The sequence below is a fragment of the Pleurodeles waltl genome, chromosome 9, assembly GCF_031143425.1.
Source record: "Pleurodeles waltl isolate 20211129_DDA chromosome 9, aPleWal1.hap1.20221129, whole genome shotgun sequence".
Lineage (NCBI taxonomy): Eukaryota > Metazoa > Chordata > Amphibia > Caudata > Salamandridae > Pleurodeles > Pleurodeles waltl.
This window is the reverse complement of record NC_090448.1, coordinates 1,179,487,617-1,179,514,778: the sequence shown is the minus strand read 5'-3', so window position 1 is coordinate 1,179,514,778 and position 27,162 is coordinate 1,179,487,617. Positions and strand designations below refer to the sequence as shown.

The window sequence follows — 27,162 nt, the reverse complement described above, 5'->3', positions numbered from 1 at the left end:
CCGAGGCTTCCCCTGACCGCGACTCTTTGAATCCAAAGTCCCGACGCCTGGGAGAGACCCTGCACCCGCAGCCCCCAGGACCTGAAGGACCGGACTTTCACTGGAGAAGTGACCCCCAGGAGTCCCTCTCCCTTGCCCAAGTGGAGGTTTCCCCGAGGAATCCCCCCCTTGCCTGCCTGCAGCGCTGAAGAGATCCCGAGATCTCTCATAGACTAACATTGCGAACCCGACGCTTGTTTCTACACTGCACCCGGCCGCCCCCGTGCTGCTGAGGGTGAGATTTCTGTGTGGGCTTGTGTCCCCCCCGGTGCCCTACAAAACCCCTCTGGTCTGCCCTCCGAAGACGCGGGTACTTACCTGCAAGCAGACCGGAACCGGGGCACCCCCTTCTCTCCATTCTAGCCTATGTGTTTTGGGCACCACTTTGAACTCTGCACCTGACCGGCCCTGAGCTGCTGGTGTGGTGACTTTGGGGTTGCTCTGAACCCCCAACGGTGGGCTACCTTGGACCAAGAACTGAACCCTGTAAGTGTCTTACTTACCGGGTTAACCTAACAAATACTTACCTCCCCTAGGAACTGTGAAAATTGCACTAAGTGTCCACTTTTAAAACAGCTATTTGTGAATAACTTGAAAAGTATACATGCAATTTTGATGATTTGAAGTTCCTAAAGTACTTACCTGCAATACCTTTCGAATGAGATATTACCTGTAGAATTTGAACCTGTGGTTCTTAAAATAAACTAAGAAAAGATATTTTTCTATAACAAAAACTATTGGCTGGATTTGTCTCTGAGTGTGTGTACCTCATTTATTGTCTATGTGTATGTACAACAAATGCTTAACACTACTCCTTGGATAAGCCTACTGCTCGACCACACTACCACAAAATAGAGCATTAGTATTATCTATTTTTACCACTATTTTACCTCTAAGGGGAACCCTTGGACTCTGTGCATGCTATTCCTTACTTTGAAATAGCACATACAGAGCCAACTTCCTACATGTACAATCTCCCAAAATGAACTATAAATTAAATAGGTACACTGTTCCAAAAAATATATTAGAGAGTGATAAGAATGCAGGGTCGGGATCAGTCAGAGCTATCAATGATATCAGGAGAGCTCTCAAGCACCCATTCGGGTGACAAGTTTCATCACTGGGCTATCTCCTCGTCAGACCGGTGCTGCAATGTCGGTCGGACCACCCCGACAACCGGGATGGTACTGAACCGAAGGCAATTTGCCAGGGTAGGGTATGAAACCAATACTGAATGTGAAAGCAAAAGAATTTGAATAAGTGTAGCAGAGAATGAGAAGATTAAAATTAGCTCTGAGCCTTAAACATCACTTTAATGAATCAGAGAAAAGGTTCAGGTCAAGGTTAAAAATCATACGGAGTGCCTGCGGGAATAATGTTCCGCTACACTCTACATAGGAAAAAAGGTAGTGTACCTAATCCTGACGAAATATGGTCAACATGTTTCGCGTCTTGATGGTCAACAAATGATCCTATGACACTTCATCAGGACCCAGATTACTACTTCTACTATCGAAAAGTGCAAAAAAAAGTACTAAAATGTCACTTGCAGAATGAAGACAAGTTGTCAACGTCAGGCGCGCGGCAGAAGGCAGGTCTCCTGTTCGACTGGGGGATAGAAAAATAATTCTCCTTTGGTTGAGGCTATCGCGTTCCTAGGAAGCTCATTCTCGACTATGGGATGGGCGACTGATTGACCAACTGACGTTGACAACTTGTCTTCATTCTGTTCTGACCGTGGCTGCTTCCTGTTCTAGCCACGGCTTCTTTTGGTCCTTACTGTTTCTACTTCGGTTCTGGCCCTTGCAACTTCCTTCCTCTGTCTAGTCCATGCTTACTCTCACCTTCTGATCTTACCCAGCCTCTCACTCCTCCTAGGCTAACCCATGCTATTGTACTCCCCCTGGTCCAGCCCTTACTACCTTCCACCTCTCGGTCACAAACCTGCTCCATCTTCCTCCCTGTCCCTGCAGCCTCCTTCCTCAGTGTGCTCCCTGCTGGTCTTGACCATGTTGCTCTCCTCTTCCTCAAGTCTCCTGGTCTGGCCCATGCTTTGCTGTTACCCTGGTATGATCTGTGTTGCCTCCATCTGCCTGGTGTGACCCGTGCTTAGCTCCCTCTGCCTGGTGTGACCCGTGCTTAGCTCCCTCTGCCTGGTGTGACCCGTGCTTAGCTCCCTCTTCCTGGTGTGACCCGTGCTTAGCTCCCTCTGCCTGGTGTGACCCGTGCTTAGCTCCCATAGATCGGTTAACGAACACTAAGCACCCTCTGCAGCCTCCTACTGGGTGGGGGGTACTCTGTGCGTGTACGTACACACACACACGTGTACACCTATGGCACACTACATAGGAAAACATGCATCTTGACCTCGAGGAGACATTTCACAAAACCTCATTCATTTATTTGTTGTTTTACAGAACTTATAGACTTCAAGACGAGAAGAGTTGCTGCATTCCGGAAAAACTTAGTGGAGCTTGCAGAACTGGAGCTGAAACATGCTAAGGTGATGAGGTGTAATAGTTAGTTCATGAGTTGAAGTTGTTTGCTGTGCTGGGAGACAGTGACACCTAGGACCACTAGACTAGTCCATGCTAGAATCCTCCTTGAGAATGAGTGTGGTCAGTGTTGGGTAGAAGGGACACCCAAGAGTGTGTGCTGTGCTCAGAAAGGAGTGCTCTTATGCTGTTGGGAAACGATCACTGTGTAGGGTTGGAAGGGAATAATGTGAACATCTGTACAGTTGGTTATTGAGCTGTGCCGGGTGCTGTATGCAAATATTCTCTTATGAATGACTTGCATATGGGAAGTCATCCACTGTCCCGAGCACACACAGTCCTTGTACTTTCTCAAAAGAGCAAGGTATGTAGGCATCACATAGGTCTCTGTATCTGGAGAGTTGTTCAATTTACTCAAACTCATGGGTGGATGAGTTGGTGAGCTGCCCACCCCAAAACTTGTGACTTCAAGGTGCTGTTAAGGCCGGACGTGCAGTCACCCTTGCACGGTGTCTTGCTCTTCATTCTAGGTTGGCATCTCTGGGTTACTATAAACAGTCTTATTCTTATTGGAGAATCCTGCTAGATCTTGTTCAAAGCTCGCTAACGAGGTCAAGTGGGCTTGATCAGCTGGCAGATGTTCAGGGTGCTCTATTACCTTTGCAAAGTCGATTGCACCTCCCTGTGCCTTACCAAGGCGGGTTGATCATAACTTAAAGCGCTTAGGACAAGGTGCCATGTTCTCATTCACTGGCTCTCTTCACAATATTAAGAAATCACTTTGTCTCCTAAGAGATCAGTGCTTCTGAAAAAAGTGAATAAAACCCCCCTTTTTGCAAGGATGGGCTGTGCATACCAAGGGGACTTTAAACTCCTAGGTGAAAGGTTGCAATCTGTTAGTCTCCCATTGGAGTGGATCATGGGCCCCTCTGTGTTCCACAGAAGGCTGGTGCACTGGGGTTGGTGAGTTGTGCCCTAATCTAGAGGTTTCTTCTCCGTGGGGAACAGATGAAGGATGGATCTCTGTCCGCTGGTGCCAGAGGAAGCATTATAGAGAGCAGTGTACAGTGAGAGTTCTTGCAGTGTTTACGTGTGCGCCACCACTACAGGAATGAGGCTTTGCAGCGCTCTTCTGCCAGACAGAAAGCTGTGGTCAAGACAAAGAACTTAAACATCCTTTTAACTGAAATTGTTTCTTTGGCACTGTCAAAATCTGGGCTTAGTGCAAAACTATGATGATTCAGCCATATGACTCATCACCTGTAGATTGCAGGCTGTCCCCTCCCATGTGGGGGTGCTGTAGGAAAGTACCCTCTTTTTGGCATGGTTACCCCCACTTTTTGCCTGCGGACAGTGTATTTTTTGATGGTGTTCACTGGCGACCTGCTAACCAGGACCCCAGGGACTGTGCTCTCTCCCTATAAATGTGGTTGTTCCTGACTTTCTGCACCCCACAATTGGCATACTGGTTGCCCCATGTAAGTCCCTAGTATATGGTACCTAGGTACCCAGGACATTGGGGCACCAGGGACTCCCCAGGGGCTGCAGCATGCATAATCCCACCCATGGGAGCCCATGCAAAGTGTCTGCAGGCCTGCCATTGCAGCCTGTGTGAAAAGGTGCAAGCACCCTTCACTGCACCAGGTCACTGTAAGTCACCCTAAGGCACATGTGTGTGAGGGTACCCCTGCATGAGCAGTGGTGCCCCCACAAACTCCAACTCCATTTTCCTAGACTTCGTTAGAGCAGGAAACCATTTTACCCATGCACTGAACATAGGTCACTACCTATGTCCAGCTACATAATGGTAACTCCGAACCTGGGCATTTTTGGTATCAAACATGTCGAAATCATACCCCAATACTGTTGCCAGTATTGGTTCTATGATTCCATGCCCTCTGGGGGCTCCTTAGAGGACCCCCCAGCTTTGATCCTACCAGTTTGCAGGTTTTCCCAGGCAGCCTGCGCTTCTGCCATCCTACAGACATATTTCTGCCCTCCTGCTGCTTGAACAGCTCAAGCCCAGTAAGGCAGAACAAAGGATTTCCTTTGGGAGAGGAAGGCAATACTCTCTCCCTTGGAAATAAGTGTTACGTGGCTTGGGAGGGTTAGCCTCCCAAGCCACTGGTATGCTTTGAAGGGCACATTTGGTGCCCTCCTTGCATAAACTGGTTTGCATCAGTCCAGGGACCCACAGTCCCTGCTCTGGCGTGAAACTGGACAATGGGAATGGGAGGTTCGATGGCATGTGTAGCTGCAGATACACATGTTGTGCATAGTCCGCCGTCTGGTGTTGGGTCGGAGTGTTACAGGTTGTTTTTCTTCGAAGAAGTATTTTCGAGTCCCGAGACCGAGGGACTCCTCCTCCTTCGTTCCATTGCGCATGTGCGTCGACTCCATGTTAGATTGGTTTTTTTCCGCCATCGGGTTCGGACGTGTTCCTTTTCACTCCGGGTTTCTGGACGGAAAGATAGTCTTAACTTCGGAAAACTACGTCGGTATTGTTTCGCTCGGGATCGGGTAAGAATAGAATCGACACCGAATCGTGAAGAGCTCCGGTAGCCCTTCGGGGTAATTTCGATCCCCCGTCGGGGCCTGGTCGGCCCGACCGCGTGTAACATGGACACTGATGGAACGGACCCCGTTCAGATTCTGTCCTAAATGCCACAATAAATATCCATATACAGACCAACATTTGGTCTGTAACTTGTGCCGGTCGCCCGAGCACAAGGAAGAAACGTGTGAGGCCTGTCGTGCGTTTCGGTCCCGAAAAACGCTCCGTGACCGGCGAGCCAGAAGATTGCAGATGGCGTCCATGCCGACAGGACACAGAGAGTTCGAGGGACAAGGAGAAGAAGAGGAAGCCTTCTCCATCCATGAATCGGACTCGGAGGAATTCGACGTCGAAGAAACCGTGAGTAAGACGTTGAAGCAAGCACCACACAAGAAAACAGACAAGGCCCAGGGGACGCCACTGCCAACAGGCCATGGCTCAACCCATAAAGTAGGTGACCGTCCATCGGCACCGAAAAAGGCCGAACTGGTGCCGATCGTCCGACTCGGGTCGAGACACAGGCACGCAGCAATCTCGGGACCGAGAAAGTGCTGCCGAAAAAGATCGACGCCGAGACAGCGGAACCGAAGCTGCTCGGCGCATAGACAGCGGCACTGAGGAAGATCGACGCCGAGAAAGCTCGACGCCGAAAAAGAAAAAATTCGCCTCGGAGCCGAAAACAAGCAGAGACACAGTTTCGGTGCCAAAACGACCAGCAACCGAACCAACTGCCAGCTCATATACAGAGGAACAATCACTGTCCTCTCAAATGCGCAAACACAGATTTGAAGAAGAGTTACAAACCACTGATGTAGACCACACACAAAAGCGGATCTTCATACAAAGTGGGACAGGGAAAATCAGCACTCTTCCCCCAATCAGGAGAAAAAGGAGACTCGAGTTCCAAACTCAAGAACAAACACCACAAAAAATGGTGAAGAAGGTAACTCAGCCACCCTCTCCTCCACCTGTAACTCACATATCACCGGCACAGACTCCGTCACATTCACCGGCTCATACCAGCATGAGCCAAGATGACCAAGACGCTTGGGACCTATACGACGCCCCAGTATCAGACAATAGTCCTGAGTCGTACCCTACCAAGCCCTCGCCACCTGAGGACAGCACAGCGTATGCACAGGTGGTAGCTAGGGCAGCAGAGTTCCATAACGTGTCGTTACACGCAGAACCTGTCGAGGATGACTTCCTTTTCAACACCCTCTCCTCCACCCATAGCACCTACCAAAGCCTGCCTATGCTTCCAGGAATGCTAAGGCACGCAAAGCAGATCTTCAAAGAACCGGTCAAGAGTAGAGCGATAACTCCAAGGGTGGAGAAAAAATATAAAGCACCGCCCACGGACCCTGCTTTTATCACCTCACAACTGCCTCCAGATTCAGTCGTGGTAGGGGCAGCTCGCAAGAGAGCCAACTCGCACACATCAGGCGAGGCACCACCTCCGGATAAAGAGAGCTGCAAGTTCGACGCAGCTGGGAAAAGGGTCGCAGTACAAGCTGCAAACCAGTGGCGCATCGCAAACTCTCAGGCGCTCCTAGCGCGATATGATAGAGCCCATTGGGACGAGATGCAGAATCTCATCGAGCATCTGCCCAAAGAATTTCAAAAATGGGCAAAACAAGTGGTTGAGGAGGGACAAAACATCTCCAATAACCAAATACGCTCCTCTATGGACGCAGCGGACACAGCTGCAAGAACAATAAATACCGCAGTAACCATAAGAAGGCACGCATGGTTGCGCACATCTGGCTTTAAACCGGAAATACAGCAAGCGGTGCTCATTATGCCGTTCAATGAACAGCAATTGTTTGGACCCGAAGTGGACACGGCAATTGAGAAATTGAAAAAGGACACTGACACAGCCAAGGCCATGGGCGCACTCTATTCCCCGCAGGGCAGAGGCACTTTCGGCACCTTCCGCAAAACAACTTTCAGAGGGGGGTTTCGGGGTCAAGCCACACAAGCCAGCACCTCACAATCAACACCGTCTACCTACCAGGGACAGTACCAAAGGGGAGGCTTTCGGGGCCAGTACAGAGGAGGACAATTCCCTAGAAACCGGGGAAAATTTCAAAGTCCAAAAACCCCTACAACCAAACAGTGACTCACAAGCCACTCAACCCCTTCACACAACACCAGTGGGGGGAAGACTAAGTCAGTTTTACAAATCCTGGGAGGAGATAACAACAGACACTTGGGTCCTAGCAATTATCCGACATGGTTATTGCATAGAATTTCTCCAACTCCCTCCAAATGTCCCACCAAAAACACAGAGTTCGATGGCATGTGTAGCTGCAGATACACATGTTGTGCATAGCCCGCCATCTGGTGTTGGGTCGGAGTGTTACAAGTTGTTTTTCTTCGAAGAAGTCTTTCGAGTCACGAGACCGAGGGACTCCTCCTCTTTTGCTTCCATTGCGCATGGGCATTGACTCCATCTTCGATTGTTTTCTTTCCGCCATCGGGTTCGGACGTGTTCCTTTTCGGTCCGGGTTCGGAACGGAAAGATAGTTAGAAATTTGGAAAATTACGTTGGTATTGTTGCGTTCGGGATCGGGTTAGATAGAATCGACATCGAATCGTGAAGAGCTCCTGTAGCCCTTCGGGGTAATTTCGATCCCCCGTCAGGGCCTGGTCGGCCCGACCGCGTGTAACATCGAGGCTGATGGAACGGACCCCGTTCCGATTCTGCCCTAAATGCCACAACAAATACCCATATACAGACCAACATTTGGTCTGTAACCTGTGCCTGTCGCCCGAGCACAAGGAAGAAACTTGTGAGGCCTGTCGTGCGTTTCGATCCCGAAAAACGCTCCGTGACCGGCGAGCCAGAAGATTACAGATGGCGTCCACGCCGACGGGACACCGAGAGTTCGAGGAACAAGGAGAAGAAGAGGAAGCCTTCTCTATCCATGAATCGGACTCGGAGGAATTCGACGTCCACGAAACAGTGAGTAAGACGTCGAAGCCAGCACACAAGAAAACAGACAAGGCCCAGGGGACGCCACTGCCAACAGGCCATGGCTCAACCCATAAAGTCGGTGACCGTCCATCGGCACCGAAAAAGGCCGAACTAGTGCCGAGATCGTCCGACTCGGGTCGAGACACAGGCACGCAGCAATCTCGGGACCGAGAAAGTGCTGCCGACAAAGATAGACGCCGAGACATCGGAGCCGAAGCTGCTCGACGCAGACACAGCGGCACCGAGGAGGATCGACGCCGAGAAGTTTCGACTCCAAAAAAGAGAAAAGTCGCCTCGGAGCCGAAAATGAGTAAGGACATAGTTTTGGTGCCGAAACGACCGGCAACCGAGCCAACTACCAGCTCATATTCAGAGGAGCAATCACTGTCCTCTCAATTGCGCAAACATGGATTCGAGGAAGAGTTACAGTCCACTGAAGTAGACCACACTCAAAAACGGATCTTCATACAGAGTGGAACAGGGAAGATCAGCACCCTTCCCCCTATTAGGAGAAAAAGGAGACTTGAGTTCCAAATACAGGAACAAGCACCACAAACAAAAGTGGTGAAGAAGGTAACTCCGCCACCCTCTCCTCCACCTGTAACTTACATATCACCGGCACAGACTCCGTCACACTCACCGGCTCACACCACCATGAGCCAAGATGACCAGGACGCTTGGGACCTATACGACGCCCCAGTGTCAGACAACAGTCCAGAGGCGTATCCTACCAAGCCCTCACCACCAGAGGACAGCACAGCGTATTCACAGGTGGTAGCTAGGGCAGCAGAGTTCCATAACGTGTCGCTACACTCGCAACCTGTCGAGGATGACTTCCTTTTCAACACCCTCTCCTCCACCCATAGCACCTACCAGAGCCTGCCTATGCTCCCAGGAATGCTAAGGCACGCAAAGCAAATCTTCAAAGAGCCTGTCAAGAGTAGAGCAATAACACCAAGGGTGGAAAAGAAATATAAAGCACCGCCCACAGACCCTGCTTTCATCACCTCACAACTTCCACCAGATTCGGTTGTAGTAGGGGCAGCTCGCAAGAGAGCCAACTCTCACACATCAGGCGATGCACCACCTCCGGATAAAGAAAGCCGCAAGTTCGACGCAGCCGGAAAAAGGGTTGCAGTACAAGCTGCAAACCAGTGGTGCATCGCTAACTCTCAAGCGCTCCTAGCGCGATATGATAGAGCCCATTGGGACGAGATGCAGCACCTCATCGAGCATCTACCCAAGGATTTACAAAAAAGGGCGAAACAGGTGGTTGAGGAGGGACAAAACATCTCCAATAACCAAATACGCTCCTCTATGGATGCAGCTGACACAGCTGCAAGAACAATTAACACAGCAGTAACCATAAGAAGGCACGCGTGGTTACGAACATCTGGCTTTAAACCGGAGATACAGCAAGTGGTGCTCAATATGCCATTCAATGAGCAACAATTGTTCGGACCTGAAGTGGACACGGCAATTGAGAAGCTAAAAAAGGACACTGACACTGCCAAGGCCATGGGCGCACTCTATTCCCCGCAGGGCAGAGGCACTTTCGGCACCTTCCGCAAAACAACCTTCAGAGGGGGGTTTCGGGGTCCGGCCACACAAGCCAGTACCTCACATTCAACACCGTCTACCTACCAGGGACAGTACCAAAGGGGAGGCTTTCGGGGCCAGTACAGAGGAGGACAATTCCCTAGAAACAGGGGAAAATTTCAAAGCCCAAAAACAGCTGCAACCAAACAGTGACTCACAGGTCACTCATCCCCTCCACACAACACCAGTGGGGGGAAGAATAAGTCAGTATTACCAATCTTGGGAGGACATAACAACAGACACTTGGGTCTTAGCAATTATCCAACATGGTTATTGCATAGAATTTCTCCAAATCCCTCCAAATATACCACCAAAAACACAGAATATATCAAAACAGCATTCAGACCTTCTGGAAATAGAAGTTCAAGCATTACTGCAAAAGAACGCAATAGAACTGGTACCAAGTACACAAATAAACACAGGAGTTTACTCACTGTACTTTCTAATACCAAAAAAGGACAAAACACTGAGACCAATCCTAGATCTCAGAACACTAAACACCTACATCAAATCAGAACACTTTCACATGGTCACGCTACAAGAAGTGTTACCATTGCTAAAGCAACAAGACTACATGACAACCTTAGATCTCAAAGACGCATATTTCCACATACCGGTACATCCCTCGCACAGGAAATACCTAAGGTTCATATTCAAAGGAATACATTACCAATTCAAAGTATTGCCGTTCGGTATAACAACCGCACCAAGAGTCTTTACAAAATGCCTAGCAGTAGTAGCTGCACACATCAGAAGGCAGCAAATACACGTATTCCCGTATCTAGACGATTGGCTAATCAAGACCAACTCACTGACAAAGTGTTCACACCACACAGATCAGGTCATACAAACCCTCTACAAACTCGGTTTCTCCATCAACTATGCAAAATCACACATTCTGCCGTGCAAAGTACAGCAATACCTAGGAGCAACAATAGACACAACAAGGGGAATAGCCACTCCAAGTCCACAAAGAGTTAAAAATTTCCAAAAAGTTATACAAACCATGTATCCAACACAAAAAATACAGGCAAAGATGGTATTACAACTCCTAGGCATGATGTCCTCATGCATAGCCATTGTCCCGAACGCAAGACTGCACATGAGGCCCTTACAACAGTGCCTAGCATCACAATGGTCACAAGCACAGGGTCACCTTCTAGATCTGGTGTTGATAGACCCCCAAACATACATCTCGCTTCTATGGTGGAACAGTATAAATTTAAACAAAGGGCGGCCTTTCCAAGACCCAGTGCCACAATACGTGATAACAGATGCTTCCATGACAGGGTGGGGAGCACACCTCAATCAACACAGCATCCAAGGACAATGGGACGTACATCAAACAAAGCTGCATATAAATCACCTCGAACTGCTAGCAGTTTTCCTAGCGTTAAAAGCATTCCAACCCATCATAACCCACAAGTACATTCTTGTCAAAACAGACAACATGACAACAATGTATTATCTAAACAAACGGGGGGGACACACTCGACACAGCTGTGCCTCCTGGCACAAAAAATATGGCAATGGGCAATTCACAACCACATTCGCCTAATAGCACAGTTTATTCCAGGGATCCAGAATCAACTTGCAGACAATCTCTCTCGAGATCACCAACAGGTCCACGAATGGGAAATTCACCCCCCAAATTCTAAACACTTACTTCAAAATTTGGGGAACACCTCAAATAGACTTATTTGCAACAAAGGAGAACGCAAAATGCCAAAACTTCGCATCCAGATACCCACAAAGGCAGTCCCAAGGCAATGCCCTATGGATGAACTGGTCAGGGATATTTGCGTACGCTTTTACCCCTCTCCCTCTCCTTCCATATCTAGTAAACAAATTGAGTCAAAACAAACTCAAACTCATACTGATAGCACCAACATGGGCAAGGCAACCTTGGTACACAACACTGCTAGACCTATCAGTAGTACCCCACGTCAAGTTACCCAACAGGCCAGATCTGTTAACACAACACAAACAACAGATCAGGCATCCAAACCCAGCATCGCTGAATCTAGCAATCTGGCTCCTGAAATCCTAGAATTCGGACACTTAAACCTCACCCAAGAATGTATGGAAGTCATAAAGCAAGCTAGAAGACCATCCACTAGACACTGCTATGCAAGCAAATGGAAAAGGTTTGTTTGCTACTGCCATAATAATCAAATTCAACCATTACACGCATCTCCAAAGGATGTAGTGGGTTACTTACTACACTTACAAAAATCGAACCTGGCCTTCTCTTCCATTAAAATACACCTCGCAGCAATATCTGCATACCTGCAGATTACCCATTCAACTTCACTATTTAGGATACATGTCATTAAAGCGTTTATGGAAGGCCTCAAAAGAATTATACCACCAAGGACACCACCCGTTCCTTCATGGAACCTCAACATCGTTTTAACAAGACTCATGGGTCCACCTTTTGAACCCATGCATTCTTGCGAAATACAATTCCTAACCTGGAAAGTTGCATTTCTCATCGCCATCACATCTCTAAGAAGAGTAAGTGAAATTCAGGCGTTTACAATACAAGAACCTTATATCCAAATACACAAAAATAAGGTAGTCCTAAGAACCAATCTTAAATTTCTACCAAAGGTTATTTCACCGTTCCACTTAAATCAAACGGTAGAACTACCAGTGTTCTTCCCACAGCCAGACTCGGTAGCTGAAAGGGCACTACATACATTAGACATCAGAAGAGCACTAATGTACTACATTGACAGAACAAAAGAAATCAGAAAAACAAAACAACTGTTTATTGCATTCCAAAAACCTCATACAGGAAACCCAATATCAAAACAGGGTATAGCCAGATGGATAGTTAAATGCATCCAAATCTGCTACCTTAAAGCAAAAAGGGAGCTGCCCATTACACCAAGGGCACACTCAACCCGAAAGAAAGGCGCTAGCATGGCCTTCCTAGGGAATATTCCAATGCACGAGATATGTAAGGCAGCCACATGGTCTACGCCTCACACATTTACTAAGCACTACTGTGTAGACGTGCTATCAGCACAACAAGCCACAGTAGGTCAAGCCGTACTAAGAACTCTATTTCAGACTACTTCCACTCCTACAGGCTGAGCCACCGCTTTTGGGGAGATAACTGCTTACTAGTCTATGCACAACATGCGTATCTACAGCGACAGATGCCATCGAACGGAAAATGTCACTTACCCAGTGTACATCTGTTCGTGGCATTAGTCGCTGCAGATTCACATGTGCCCACCCGCCTCCCCGGGAGCCTGTAGCCGTTTGGAAGTTATCTTCAACTTTGTACATTTGTAAATATATTACTTAAACCTTAATTGGTACATACTTATTCACTCCATTGCATGGGCACTATTACTAACACACACAACTCCTACCTCACCCTCTGCGGGGAAAACAATCGAAGATGGAGTCGACGCCCATGCGCAATGGAAGCAAAAGAGGAGGAGTCCCTCGGTCTTGTGACTCGAAAGACTTCTTCGAAGAAAAACAACTTGTAACACTCCGACCCAACACCAGATGGCGGGCTATGCACAACATGTGAATCTGCAGCGACTAATGCCACGAACAGATGTACACTGGGTAAGTGACATTTTCAATATGTCAAAACAACATTTAGACCTTCTAGAACTAGAAGTTCAAGCATTACTACAAAAGGACGCCATAGAATTGGTACCATGTACACAAGTAAACACAGGAGTTTACTCACTGTACTTTCTAATACCAAAAAAGGACAAAACACTGAGACCAATCCTAGATCTCAGAACACTAAACACCTACATCAAATCAGAACACTTTCACATGGTCACGCTACAAGACGTGTTACCACTGCTAAAGCAACAAGACTACATGACAACCTTAGATCTAAAGGACGCGTATTTCCACATACCGATACATCCCTCGCACAGGAAATACCTAAGGTTCGTATTCAAGGGAATACATTACCAATTCAAAGTGTTGCCGTTCGGTATAACAACCGCACCAAGAGTATTCACAAAATGCCTAGCAGTAGTAGCTGCACACATCAGAAGGCAGCAAATACATGTATTCCCGTACCTAGACGATTGGCTAATCAAGACCAACTCCCTAACAAAGTGTTCACAACACACAGATTATGTCATACAAACCCTCTACAAACTCGGTTTCTCCATCAACTACACAAAATCTCACATTCTGCCGTGCAAAACACAGCAATACTTAGGAGCGACAATCAACACAACAAAGGGAATAGCCACTCCAAGTCCACAAAGGGTTCAAAATTTTCACAAGGTTATACAAGCCATGTATCCAACACAAAAGATACAGGCAAAGACGGTATTAAAACTCCTAGGCATGATGTCCTCATGCATAGCCATTGTCCCAAACGCAAGACTGCACATGAGGCCCTTACAACAGTGCCTAGCATCACAGTGGTCACATGCACAGGGTCACCTTCTAGATCTGGTGTTGATAGACCGCCAAACATACATCTCGCTTCTATGGTGGAACAGTATAAATTTAAACAAAGGGCGGCCTTTCCAAGACCCAGTGCCACAATACGTGATAACAACAGATGCTTCCATGACAGGGTGGGGAGCACACCTCAATCAACACAGCATCCAAGGACAATGGGACGTACATCAAACAAAACTGCATATAAATCACCTCGAATTGTTAGCAGTATTCCTAGCGTTGAAAGCATTTCAACCCATCATAACCCACAAATACATTCTTGTCAAAACAGACAACATGACAACAATGTATTATCTAAACAAACAGGGGGGAACACACTCGACACAGCTGTGCCTCCTGGCACAAAAGATATGGCAATGGGCAATTCACAACCACATTCGCCTAATAGCACAATTTATTCCAGGGATCCAAAATCAACTAGCAGACAATCTCTCTCGAGATCACCAACAGGTCCACGAATGGGAGATTCACCCCCAAATTCTAAACACTTACTTCAAAATTTGGGGGACACCTCAAATAGACCTATTTGCAACAAAGGAGAACGCAAAATGCCAAAACTTCGCATCCAGGTACCCACACAGGCAGTCTCAAGGCAATGCTCTATGGATGAACTGGTCAGGGATATTTGCGTACGCTTTTCCCCCTCTCCCTCTTCTTCCATATCTAGTAAACAAATTGAGTCAAAACAAACTCATACTAATAGCACCAACATGGGCAAGACAACCTTGGTACACTACACTACTAGACCTGTCAGTAGTACCCCATGTCAGGTTGCCCAACAGACCAGATCTGTTAACACAACACAAACAACAGATCAGGCATCCAAACCCAGCATCGCTGAATCTAGCAATCTGGCTCCTGAGATCCTAGAATTCGGACATTTAAACCTCACTCAAGAATGTATGGAAGTCATAAAACAAGCTTAGAAGACCATCCACTAGACACTGCTATGCAAGCAAATGGAAAAGATTTGTTTGCTACTGCCATAATAATCAAGTTCAACCATTACATGCATCTCCAAAGGATGTAGTGGGATACTTACTACATTTACAGAAATCAAATCTAGCCTTCTCTTCCATAAAGATACACCTCGCAGCAATATCTGCATACCTGCAGATTACCCATTCAACTTCACTATTTAGGATACCTGTCATTAAAGCGTTTATGGAAGGCCTAAAAAGAATTATACCACCAAGAACACCACCTGTTCCTTCATGGAACCTCAACATCGTCTTAACAAGACTCATGGGCCCACCTTTTGAACCCATGCACTCATGCGAAATGCAATTCTTAACGTGGAAGGTTGCATTTCTCATTGCCATCACATCTCTAAGAAGAGTAAGTGAAATTCAGACGTTTACTATACAAGAACCTTTTATTCAAATACACAAAAATAAAGTAGTCCTAAGAACCAATCCAAAATTTTTACCAAAAGTTATTTCGCCGTTCCACTTAAATCAAACGGTAGAACTACCAGTGTTCTTCCCACAGCCAGACTCAGTAGCTGAAAGGGCACTACATACATTAGACATCAGAAGAGCACTAATGTACTACATTGACAGAACAAAAGAAATAAGGAAAACAAAACAACTGTTTATTGCATTTCAAAAACCTCATACAGGAAATCCAATTTCAAAACAGGGGATAGCCAGATGGATAGTTAAGTGCATCCAAACCTGCTACCTTAAAGCAAAGAGAGAACTGCCCATTACACCAAGGGCACGGCACATTCAACCAGAAAGAAAGGCGCTACCATGGCCTTCCTAGGATACATTCCAATGAACGAGATATGTAAGGCAGCCACATGGTCTACGCCTCACACATTTACTAAGCACTACTGTGTAGACGTGCTATCCGCACAACAAGCCACAGTAGGTCAAGCCGTATTAAGAACATTATTTCAGACTACTTCCACTCCTACAGGCTGAGCCACCGCTTTTGGGGAGATAACTGCTTACTAGTCTATGCACAGCATGTGTATCTACAGCGACAGATGCCATCGAACTGAAAATGTCACTTACCCAGTGTACATCTGTTCGTGGCATTAGTCGCTGCAGATTCACATGTGCCCACCCGCCTCCCCGGGAGCCTGTAGCCGTTTGGAAGTTATCTTCAACATTTGTACATTTGTAAATATATTACTTAAACCTTAGTTGGTACATACTTATTCATTCCATTGCATGGGCACTATTACTAACATACACAACTCCTACCTCACCCTCTGCGGGGAAAACAATCTAACATGGAGTCGAAGCCCATGCGCAATGGAACGAAGGAGGAGGAGTCCCTCGGTCTCGGGACTCGAAAATACTTCTTCGAAGAAAAACAACCTGTAACACTCCGACCCAACACCAGACGGCGGACTATGCACAACATGTGAATCTGCAGCGACTAATGCCACGAACAGATGTACACTGGGTAAGTGACATTTTCATTACCACTCCCCTGTCCATCACCAGCCCCAAGGGTGGTGCCCAGAGCTCCTGCGGGTGGCCACTTGATTCTGCCATCTTGAATCCAAGGTGGGCAGAGGCCTCTTGAGTGGCCAGCTCAGGCAGGTGACGTCACAGCCCCCTCCTGATAGATCATCACCCTGCTAGGTGACCAAATCCCCCTTTTAGGGCTATATAGCGTCTCCCTCTTAGGTGGATCCTTAGATACGACGAGCAAGATTCCAGCAGGGCTCCTCTGTAACGTTTACTTAGACTTCTGGTCACTGGAACCGCAATTGGACTTCACAGGAACCGACAATCTGCAGCTCCAGTGACGACTTTTCTCTCTGCAACAATGTTTCCCTGGCTCCTACTAGCAACTGCCACATTTCCCCGGCTGTGCATCCTCTGAGGGCGGCAAGTCTTCAGTCTACACTGAGTGAAGGCGTCACTCCCCTGCATCCGCAGGCACCAACTACAAAGACGACCGTCTGTGTGGGTCCTCTCCTGCAACTCTACGTGCATCCTTCACAGGTTGAGGTCATGAGTGGTACCCACTACCAGCTGTCCAGCTTTGTAGGTGGTGAGTCTTTGCCTTGCCTTGCAGGAGAGCACCTCTGTGCACCATGACTCTTTCAGCTATCAGGGCATTTTGGCTCTTCTTCCAAGGGATCTTCAGGCTCCATATAGCCCCGGCCTCAAGCACTCTTCCTTGCAACGTGTAGTCTCCCGCCTGCTGCTCCAGCGACGTGGGACTCCTCTCCAGGTGTGCTGAGTGGGCCTCACTGTGACACCTTTGCCTGCTGCCTGTGAGTTGCCTGTGGGGGCTGCATCCTCGACTTCTGTTCTCCTCACTGCTGAGGGTCGCCTGGGACTAACCTCCTTGGGTTTAGTCCCCTTGGACCTTCCTGGTCCCCAGCAGCTCTGCAACTCTTCATCTGCGACTCTTGCCTTTCCCAAGGCTTGTTGGTTGTTTTTCCACACCACTGACGGACTGCATCTCTTCTTCTGACGTGGGACATCGACTGCATCACTTCTGGAACTCTTCCTGTGGAGCATAGACTCCTGGTCTTCACTGTCGATCTGGTCCTGCATCTCCAGAAGGGTGGGTTGTGGCTCCTGCCCCAACCAGACACTCGAACTGGACTTGGTCCCCTTCATTTGCTGGTCCTCTTCTGTGTGGATCCATCTTCTGTTTCTTCCAGTCTTGCTTTGGACTTGCACAGTCCTTTTACGAAGTCTCTCTGTGGGTAAGAAAAAGGGACTTACCTCTTCTCTCCTGGCCGCTGGAAGGCACTCTGGTACTTACCTTTTGGGGTTCCTTGTTCCTCCAGCTCCCCTCTACAGATTTCACTTACCTGTGTGGGAGTCTGACTTTCGCATTCCCTTTGTTTAGTATATCGTTTGGTCTCCCCTAGGGTCCCTATTGTTTACTGTTATTTCACTGTTTTCTATTATTTTCTATGCCCACTTCTGATTACTAAGGTGTATATAATAGTATGTTTACTCACCTGCTTGTAGAGTATAGACGATATAGTATTTTAGTATTTGTGTCACAAAAATAAAGTACCTTTATTTTTGTAACGCTGTGTGGTTTCTTTCTTGTGTATAAGTGCTGTGTGACTACAGTGGTATTGCATGAGCTTTGCTTGTCTCCTAGATAAGCCTTGGCTGCTCATCCACAGCTACCTCTAGCTTCTAGACACTGCCTACACTACACTAATAGGGGATACCTGGACCTGGTATAAGGTGTAAGTACTATAGGTACTCACCACACACCAGGCCACCTTCCTATAGGTGCTCTGCCCCTAGGGTATGCAACAAGACAAAGGTAGCAATAGCTCCCTTTCTAAGGCTTCAAGGCACTTATGTTTGTCAATAAATGGATTTTTGAAGGTAGCCTGATGAGAGGAGCAAGTGGCCAATCTCTCAGTAAATGCAGAGTATCCCTCTCAGGCTTCCCCCAGAAGCTTGGCTGCAGTGGCATTTCAATGAATAGTGTACCTGGGAAGGGCTTCCATCTTCCGGTACGTATCCTGCATCAGGCCACGTCGTCATACCTCCATAAGGTGGTTCCACAGGGCTCTGGGCTAGGCTAGGTGCCCTCCTCTCTTGATATGGTTTCTTAGGCTAGTCTGTGGAGGATACACTCTCATCCGGCCTCTTTGGAAACCAGAAGGAGATATCTAGTCACTGCGGATTGTAGCCTCTAAACCAACCTTGAAGTTGCCCATCTTGAGATCGTGGGTCTTTATCACCGCTCAAAGTACATCTTTAGGCCTCTTGGTCTGTTAGGGTTCACAGTTTTTCATTACAAGAGGTCACTTCTTTCCTTAAATACTTTTATGTTCCAAGCTCTTTTTCTGAGATTGTACAGGTATAGGTGAAGATTTGCGTTAGTGGATCTGAGGACATTTGGGAGGAATAATGCCAAATCTCATTCTGGTTCCTTGATGAGCGGGTCTCGTTCTCCCCTAGTGATGCAATCCTTAATTCCCAGCGTGTTCCATTCCTTTGTCAATCCCTTACTTCTTGTTACCATCATTCTTCACAAGTTGTGCAAAAGCAAGGGGCACACAGCAACCCTTTGTTTCCTTACACAGTAGTTCATATTTCTTTCTGTCTGAAATTGCCCTCCCTTTCCTCCTAAAGTGATTTTAGATTTCAACTTAAAACAGATGGTTTCACTTCTGTCATATTCTCGAACCCTTCCTCGCTTGTAGAGAGATCTCTTCACATCTTAAATGTCTTAACTGGATAATCCTAAACATAAAGGTATGGAGTTGTTCGCAAACAATCCCCCTTCTAAGCAATCTATAGCTATGTGGATTGCCCTTCACGTTACTATATGCTGGGCTATTGAAATTCTGTGATTTTGCTGCCACAAAGGTTCCTACATAATCTACAGATTTTAAGAAGAAAATTTCTTCTAACTCAAACAAATCAAAAGTGGAATGCCCTTTGCACATCTTGAGTGGTCACCTTTTGGTTGCTTATCGTTACACTTGTACTAATGTAATGAAACCTTTGCTCAGATAGTGTTAACGTGTAAAAATGACACAGTATTGCAGTAATACTATCATAATACGTGCTGCTCTCTGCGGCATAATTTGCTTTTTCTTGCCACATAACTTAGTCATCTCTGCCGCATAATTTGGTCCTACCCTACCGCATAATTCTTCTGGGCCTCACTATGTTGTCAACAGACCAACTTGCTCATGGTTACTAGCTTATTCCATTTACCAGGGCACAGTGTATACAGTTCTAGGCTTTCATTTTGTTGATTATTTTCAGGTGTGTGCGTCCAGTGTTCACTTAACCTGAACCGGGACTACTACCCCCACAATGCACTATTGTTTTTTTACTTATGTATTTGATATTTGAAGCCCTTTGAGCAGAAGTGATGTAGGTGGTTTGGAGTATGTATTCAAGGTCCTTATCAGATGAGTGGTTACATGTGGCCAAGTTGATGGTGCATGGTGATGAGTGGTGGAAATGCAAATATTGACACATCAGAAGATCTAGAAATTGGACCAAAGTGTAGGATATTGAAAAATAATAGCTATTTACAAATTATCGTGGAGTGATGTCTAGCATTATAGACAGTGAGTCTGTGGTAGGGAGAGTGGAGTAAACAAGGGATGGTCAACTTCTGGAGCATCCATGCTTGGACTAATAAGCACTTTAGATCATGTAGACCTGGTGAGGGAGTATCTGTGATCGGGGTGGAAAGGTAATTCCAGAGCAGTGGCTCAAGTGATCGAGAAGATCTGAAACCTGATGGGGTCTCAGAGATCTGGGAGCTGATACAACGACCAGATGGTATTTGGTTATTGTTAGTAAGTGAAGGGCTGAAAGGTGGCTAGAAGCTTTGCAGTAAATAGCTTTGAACACAAGGATAGGTCGTTTGTGGTGAGTGGTATATTTGGCAGAGCACCACCCTAGGTGAAGTGGACAGGATGAGACAGGTGAGGTTTGGGTTCCATTGCTTTACTCTTGCAGTGCAGCTGAGGAGGTGTGTGTATCGGGGAGCCCTGTAGGTCGGCTCCCGTAGTGTTCCTATTTGCTCATCACTTGAGACTAGAGAAATGATCAAGGAATTGGATGTGGCGAAAAGGAGGTGCACACCGATTATTATACTTTTTTTGCCTCCCAGCAGTTGCAGTCCAGAAGCAGTGCAATGGAAGTTCTACGTGATATCAGGCACATGCTGGAGTTACCTAGTACTCCTAGGTTCCTGGTGAAAGGGTGATGGATGGCATTAGGGGACCTCAGACGCAAAGATGGAAGTAATTGTGGTGCCAGAAAGTAAATACATTTATGTTCAGAGGACTTTAAAATTACTGAGTGCAGGGTCGTGCGCTGTCTAATCATAGTTGGGCATTCGGGTTCTTACTTGGAGAGTGGTTGAGGGCGAAGGAAAGGAATAGATCTGTGAACCACTCGCACATTAATGATGCAGGTGCCTTTCGAGTAGGTTTGTTGTGTAGTTTTCTGGGTAACTCATGTCTCGTATTCCAGCATTCGACATACAGGATAGTGTTGACAAAAACACAGCCAAGAATGCAGGCGCTTGACAATCTAGACCACTGGTCAAACTTTAAGTAGACACTCCACATCCAGGAGTCATGAAGCTGGGTCTCCAGTCATTCCTCCCGAGATTAGCTGGTTCAGTGTGTTAAGCACAGACCGCATCCCGAACAGCTAGGCAGATGTGCTCAGCTGCTCTCCTATTGTCACATATGGGAGCACCACCAAGTGCATTCTGTTTTCCACAGGTTGTCCCATATTAGACCTGGTCACCACACTGCAGAACAAGTAATGCAAGTACTTCACTAACAGGTTTTGTCATCCGGGTTCAAGGGTAATTCCTTTTTGATTAACTGATTAAATGTTTTTGCATGCGCTATTCCTTTGTTTCCTCTGATTTCCCCCCCACCCCCCAATTCTCCCCACCCCATCTTACTTAGAAAGGTGTTACTGGACCACAATTCCCGGATCCTCATTGTCCTGGAAGTACTGGTACAGCGTCCTCCTGAGGCCATCTGCATATCCATGCAACAGAAGATGCATTCTAGGCTCTTTTACAGGCACAACTGAGAAAATTTCTGTCACAGCTTAAAATCATCGAGCCTGGCACCTGACCACCAAAAATGTGGACATCCCAACAGACTGCATAAACATTCCAAACACAGGCAGCAAACCTGCAGCTGCAAAGAATTATATCGCACAACATGCAAAGTAGGGTTTTGACTCCGTCTCTGTGCAGCCCTATCAAGTTTTTCCGTACTTGCTGGACCTGGGCAAGAGTGATCCTAAGTACTCTTCAGTGAGTGGGTGTTTATAGGCCCTGCACGTCATTTCTAGAGTGGAATGAAGTCAGTGCAGAACCCCACGGCCTCGCATTCCAGCGCGCATAGGTACTATGCAAAGGTTTCCATATCCAGTCTAACGCCTGGGTGTAGGAAAGTACCCTCTTTCTTGGCATGGTTACCACCATTTTCTGCCTGTTGTCAGTGTGTTTGACTGTGTCCACTTGGTTCCTGCTAACCAGGACCCCAGTTACTATACTCTCTCCTCTAAATTGTGGTTACTCCAACTTTTTATCCCTACAATTGGCATACTGGTGCCCCCATGTAAGACCCTAGTATATGGTACCCAGGGCATTGGAGTACCAGGGGATCCCTATGGGTTGCAGCAGTTATTCTGCCACCCATAGGGAGCCCATGCAAAGTACTCTGCAGGCCTGCCATTGCAGTCTGCGTGAACCGGGTGCATGCACCCGTTTTCACTACACGTCACTGTAAGTCACTCCTGTGGTAGCTGCCCTCAGCCCAGAAGGCAGAGTGCAGGTACCTGTGTGTGAGAGCACCCCTGCTGTAGCAGAGGTGCCCCCACGAACTCCAGTGCCATTTTCCTGTACTTCATGATTGTGGGAACACCATTTCATACATGTCCTGGACATAGGTCACTACCTATGTCCAGCTACATAATGGTAACTCTGAACCTGGGCATGTTTGCTATCAAACGTGGTGGAATCATACCACAATACTGTTACAAGTATTGGGAGTATGAGTCCATGCACCTTAGAGGACCCCTAGCATTGCTACCACCAGTCTTACAGGGTTTTCCGGGCAGCCCATCTGCTGCCACCCGTCATACAGGTTTATGCCCTCCTGCTGCTTGATCTGATCAAGCCCAGGAAGGCAGAACAAAGGATTTCCTTTGGGAGAGGGAGGTAACACCCTCTCCCTTTGGAAATAGGTGTTACAGGCATGGGAGGGGTAGCCTCACCCAGCCACTGATTTTGCTTTGAAGGGCACATTTGGTGCCCTCCGTGCATAAACCAGTTCACACCGGTCCCTGTTCTGGACAATGGAAAGGGGAGTGACCACTCCCCTGTCCATCTCCACCCCAGGGGTTGTACTCGGAACTCCTCCAGAGCTTCCCTGGGTTCTGCCATCTTGATTCCAAAGTTGGCAGGGAACTCTGGGAGCATCTGAGTGGCCAGGCCAGGCAGGTGAAGTCAGAGGCACCCTCTGATAGGTAGTTACCTGGTTAGGTGGCCAAGCCCTCTCTCTGGGCTATATAGGGTCTTCCTCTGGCGTGGGTCCTCAGATTCAGCTTGCAAGACTCCAGCAGGACTCCTCTGCAACATCCACTTCGACTTCTGGCTACTGGAACTGTCTCTGGACTATCCAGGAACCAACATTGCTGCTAACTGGGAAGAAGCCTCTTCTACAACTTTGTTTCTTCGGCTCCTGCCAGCTTTGCAACATTTTCCCGGCTGTGCATCCACAGAAGACTGTGCAACTCTTCAGCCTGTACAAGAAGAAGGAGGAATTGGGGGTGAAGGCATCACTCTCCTGTAACTGCAGGTACTTGGCTTCAACGACGACTGGCTGCGTGAGACTCCCCTAGTCCTGAGTGGCATGTGTCCTGCATCACGGTGGTGGTCCGGAGTGGTCCCCTTGGTCCTCTCTACCAGCTGTTGCACTTTGGTGGTGGTAAGTCCTTGCCACTCAACGCATGACAGTACCCACGTCCTTTGAAGCTGCCAAGGCTTGTTTGCTTCACCTCCAAGGGGAACTTCAGGCACCGTATAGCTCCAGCACTCCCTCCTGCGACGCCTGGCCCTCTGAGTGGTCTTCCTGCGACGTGGGAGCCTCTTTTGTGGTGCTGCATGGGATGCTTCTGGGATTTCTGTGTCCCTGTCCTGTGGGACACCTATTGGTGCTGTCTCTGCTCCTGTGGACCTTCTGCAAAGCTGAGGTCCCCTGTGACACCCCCTCCTGGGTTGAGTCCTCCTGGGCCTTACTGGTCCCCGGCAGCACCTCTTTTCCTCCAACCCCGAATTTGCCTTTGCCTACGCTTGTTGGTGGAAAACCTTCACCGACACCCGTCTGCAACCCAGCTTCCAGCGCGGGACACCTTTTGCACCCATCAGGAACTCTTCTGCAGCTCCTGTACTGCAGTGTTCATCCGTCTTCCTTCCCCGTCGACCGTCTTCCACAAGTACCTCTGGGTGGGTAGTACCTCCTACCCCTCCTGGCCTCCACAGACACTTCTGGACTTGGTCCCCTCTCTCCACAGGTCTCCTTCTTTGGTAATCCACTGCTGATTTCTTGCAGGCTCGTTTGGGTGTCTTCTTTTTCTTCTCTTCCTCCTTTGTGGTGGTTTTGGGGAAATCCAGTGTTTTACTCCTGCATTCCTGGTCGCTGGGGGGTGCTGCATTACTTACCTCTGTGGTTTCCTAGTACTCCCAGCTCCCCTCTACCCGATTTACTTACCTAGTTGGGGTCCTGTGTTTGCATTCCACTTTCTTAGTATATGGTTTGGGCTCCCCCTAGGTCCAATATAGCTTATTGCTATTCTGCACTGTTTTCTAATCTTTTTATGCCTCTTACTGTTTATTAGTGAATATATTTAGTGTAATTATTTACCTCCTATTGGAGGGTTGCCTCTCTAGTATTTTCTGATACAGTGTTCCAAAAATAAAATACCTTTATTTTTGTACAACCGTGTGTTTTCTTTCGTATGTGTAAGTGCTGTGTGACTGTAGTGGTATTGCATGAGCTTTGCATGTCTTGTAGATAAGCCTTGGCTGCTCATCCACAGCTACCTCTAGAGAGCCTGGCTTCTAGGCACTGTCTACACTTCACTCACAGGGGATACCTAGACCTAGTACAAAGGTGTAAGTACCATAGGTACCCACCACACACTAGGCCAGCATCCTGCACTGGGGAATGTTCAAAAGTTTAGGAATCTGCTGCTAGATAGTCTGTACTAGAAATAATTTCACCAAAGGTAAGTAGCTCGTTTGTTTGAGGCCCATTGCCATTTTCACATTCTTCAGTGCTATTTTAAGTTACAGGATTTTTCCCAGTCTGACAATTGGAAGTCAAGCATGTGAATCTATGAAAGATTCCAGTGCTGGGGAACTGCAATTACAGGTCATTAACTAATTACGTCTAGATCTGGCCTCTTCTGACAGTCCCCTTCAAAATCCTAAATAACGTGTTCTAACATACCTCTACACTGTGAAAAACGTAGGCATTAGTACAAGTTTGCAGGGTGGCTGTTGTATGGTTAGTTCGTAGCTGCCCTTCAGTGATGCACATCATTGATTCTCTGAATAATGTGTCTTTAAACTGGTGGGAGTGTTGGGTAGGGTCCTAGGCACCGGTCCTAACATTTTCTAATGAAGCCTGCCTGCGCTGAGCAGAGGTGTTCGTCTCGTCCTGTGCTTGGGGAAACAGCCTGCGAGTGCTTATGAAGGTCAGAGCTATCAAGCATATGTTCAGTAGTGAAATGGAGATAAGGGCCTAAAGATGCCCCCTGACAGTGAAACACCTTTGCATTTGACTTCCCATATACCCCAGTTGTTGTTGTTGGCACATGGCCTTTCATTAGGGTGTCATTGTTGTCTGGGGTGAGACTTAAATGTTTCAATTGCAGGCCAGGTTCTGATTTTAATTTGCGCAGATGTGTGGTCAGTAGCATGAGCATGTCAGTTTATGGTCAGTTATGCAAAGAGCAGTGCTGGGACGGTAGTGACCAGGAAGGAAACTGCCCTATTGTCTCTTGTGGCCACTCGAGGTTTTAAGGTGCAGTAGCTCGAAAGGAGCGTGGAAATTCACGAATGTGACTGCGCTCTGATTTGTAGGTTTGGTTCACAGATGAGTCCTGGCCAACTGACAACCCCCACGTTCTGCTAGAAGCCCTTTAGGGTAAGTTGCGGAGTGCTTCTTTGTGGACATTGTGTCCCACTGAGATTGTTTTTGGGCTACCCTGGGTTCATAGTGCAGCCCACCTACTCTGTTCCCCAGGTTGTACACTAATGTAATGGGAAATCTGTTCTGCTAGGCTATGAGGGCCTAGAACATGTGGGCAGAGAGCTCTCCATGCTCTTTATAAAGGCCCCCTCACCGTGAGTACATTTTGTAAAAACATGCCACAGTGGAATTCCCTGTGAAAGCTTGTGGGAGTTTAGAATATGGAAATCTAAGAACTGCCAGGCCAAGCAGACTGGTGAGTAGTCATTAATGCTGTGACATTCTTAAGTAAGAGTGTTAAAATTCTGATTTGAAGGGATGTAATGTCGCCTCAGGGTTTTAAAGTGACTTTAACTTTTCCCTTATAAAGACCTTGCTGTCTTTTAATCCCTGATTCTGTTTCCTGTGCAGGGTAATTTGCAGCTGCTACAAAACTGCCTTGCTGTGCTAAATGGAGACACATAAGCGCCCTGTATGCCCTTCTGTCACCATGACAAGACCCTCACCTGGGAGTATTTTGTAATGACTTTTCATGGGCATTTCGAGTGCACAGGGAAACGAATTGTGCACACGATGGAGCTGTGTTCTGCAGCAGGAAGTAATGGAGAGGACCGACTGCAATGGCTGTCCTGTGGTGGGGGCAGTACCAAGCTTGCACCTCCCGCAAAGTATAAATACTCGAAGTATGTTCTCTGGTGTCCGAAAACCAAACGTTTCAATACTTCAATTTGTTTTCTATGTGATATTATTCAGTCCCCTTGTATTACTTAGGGCTGCCAAGCTTTTCTGTCTTTTGTACGGCACCTCCCTAGGCATCTGTCTTTGAGTATTGCCATCAGCAGTCGAATAATGTTCCAATGGAGAGCAATATACTGTGTCTTCGCTTTATTATATTGTACACCATAATCCTATTACATATATACCTACATATGTATAATACTTCTTTTTAATATTGAACATTTCTTAGACATTTTGAAGGAAACTTTTCTTCTAATACCTTTTTAAATATAATTTCACAATCTGCAAATGCATTAGTATGTTTGCCTTAACTTGTAGAGGAACCTCAAATATTGTACAATAAACTGTGAAGTCCTTGATTTGTAATCATTTCTCGCAATCCCTCATTTGTTATTTGGTAATAACGTAACACTGAAGTTCTTTGTGTGCGCAAGCCTTTCATTAGGAATGTTGCTTGAACAGTCTGTACATATGCATATCAGTCATGCATGGTTTATGGTCTTGTCATACTTGAGTTATGGTCTTGTCATACATGTATCAGATCATGACTCATTTACTCTAGCTCGTCTGATGGATACTTCTAACTGCA

At 47.1% G+C, this 27,162-nt stretch overlaps 1 protein-coding gene across 1 annotated transcript in view; it reads left to right on the top strand.

Annotated features, from left to right (window-relative positions):
* SNX6 (sorting nexin 6) overlaps nt 1–26,939 on the top strand; it is a 206,696-nt gene extending 179,757 nt beyond the window's left edge. The window contains exons 13-14 of the mRNA XM_069209106.1: nt 2,457–2,542; nt 26,247–26,939. Coding sequence (XP_069065207.1) covers nt 2,457–2,542; nt 26,247–26,300 — 140 coding nt within the window. The 3' untranslated portion in view covers nt 26,301–26,939. The remainder of the gene's footprint in view (nt 1–2,456; nt 2,543–26,246) is intronic.
* Nucleotides 26,940–27,162: the final 223 nt, after the last annotated feature.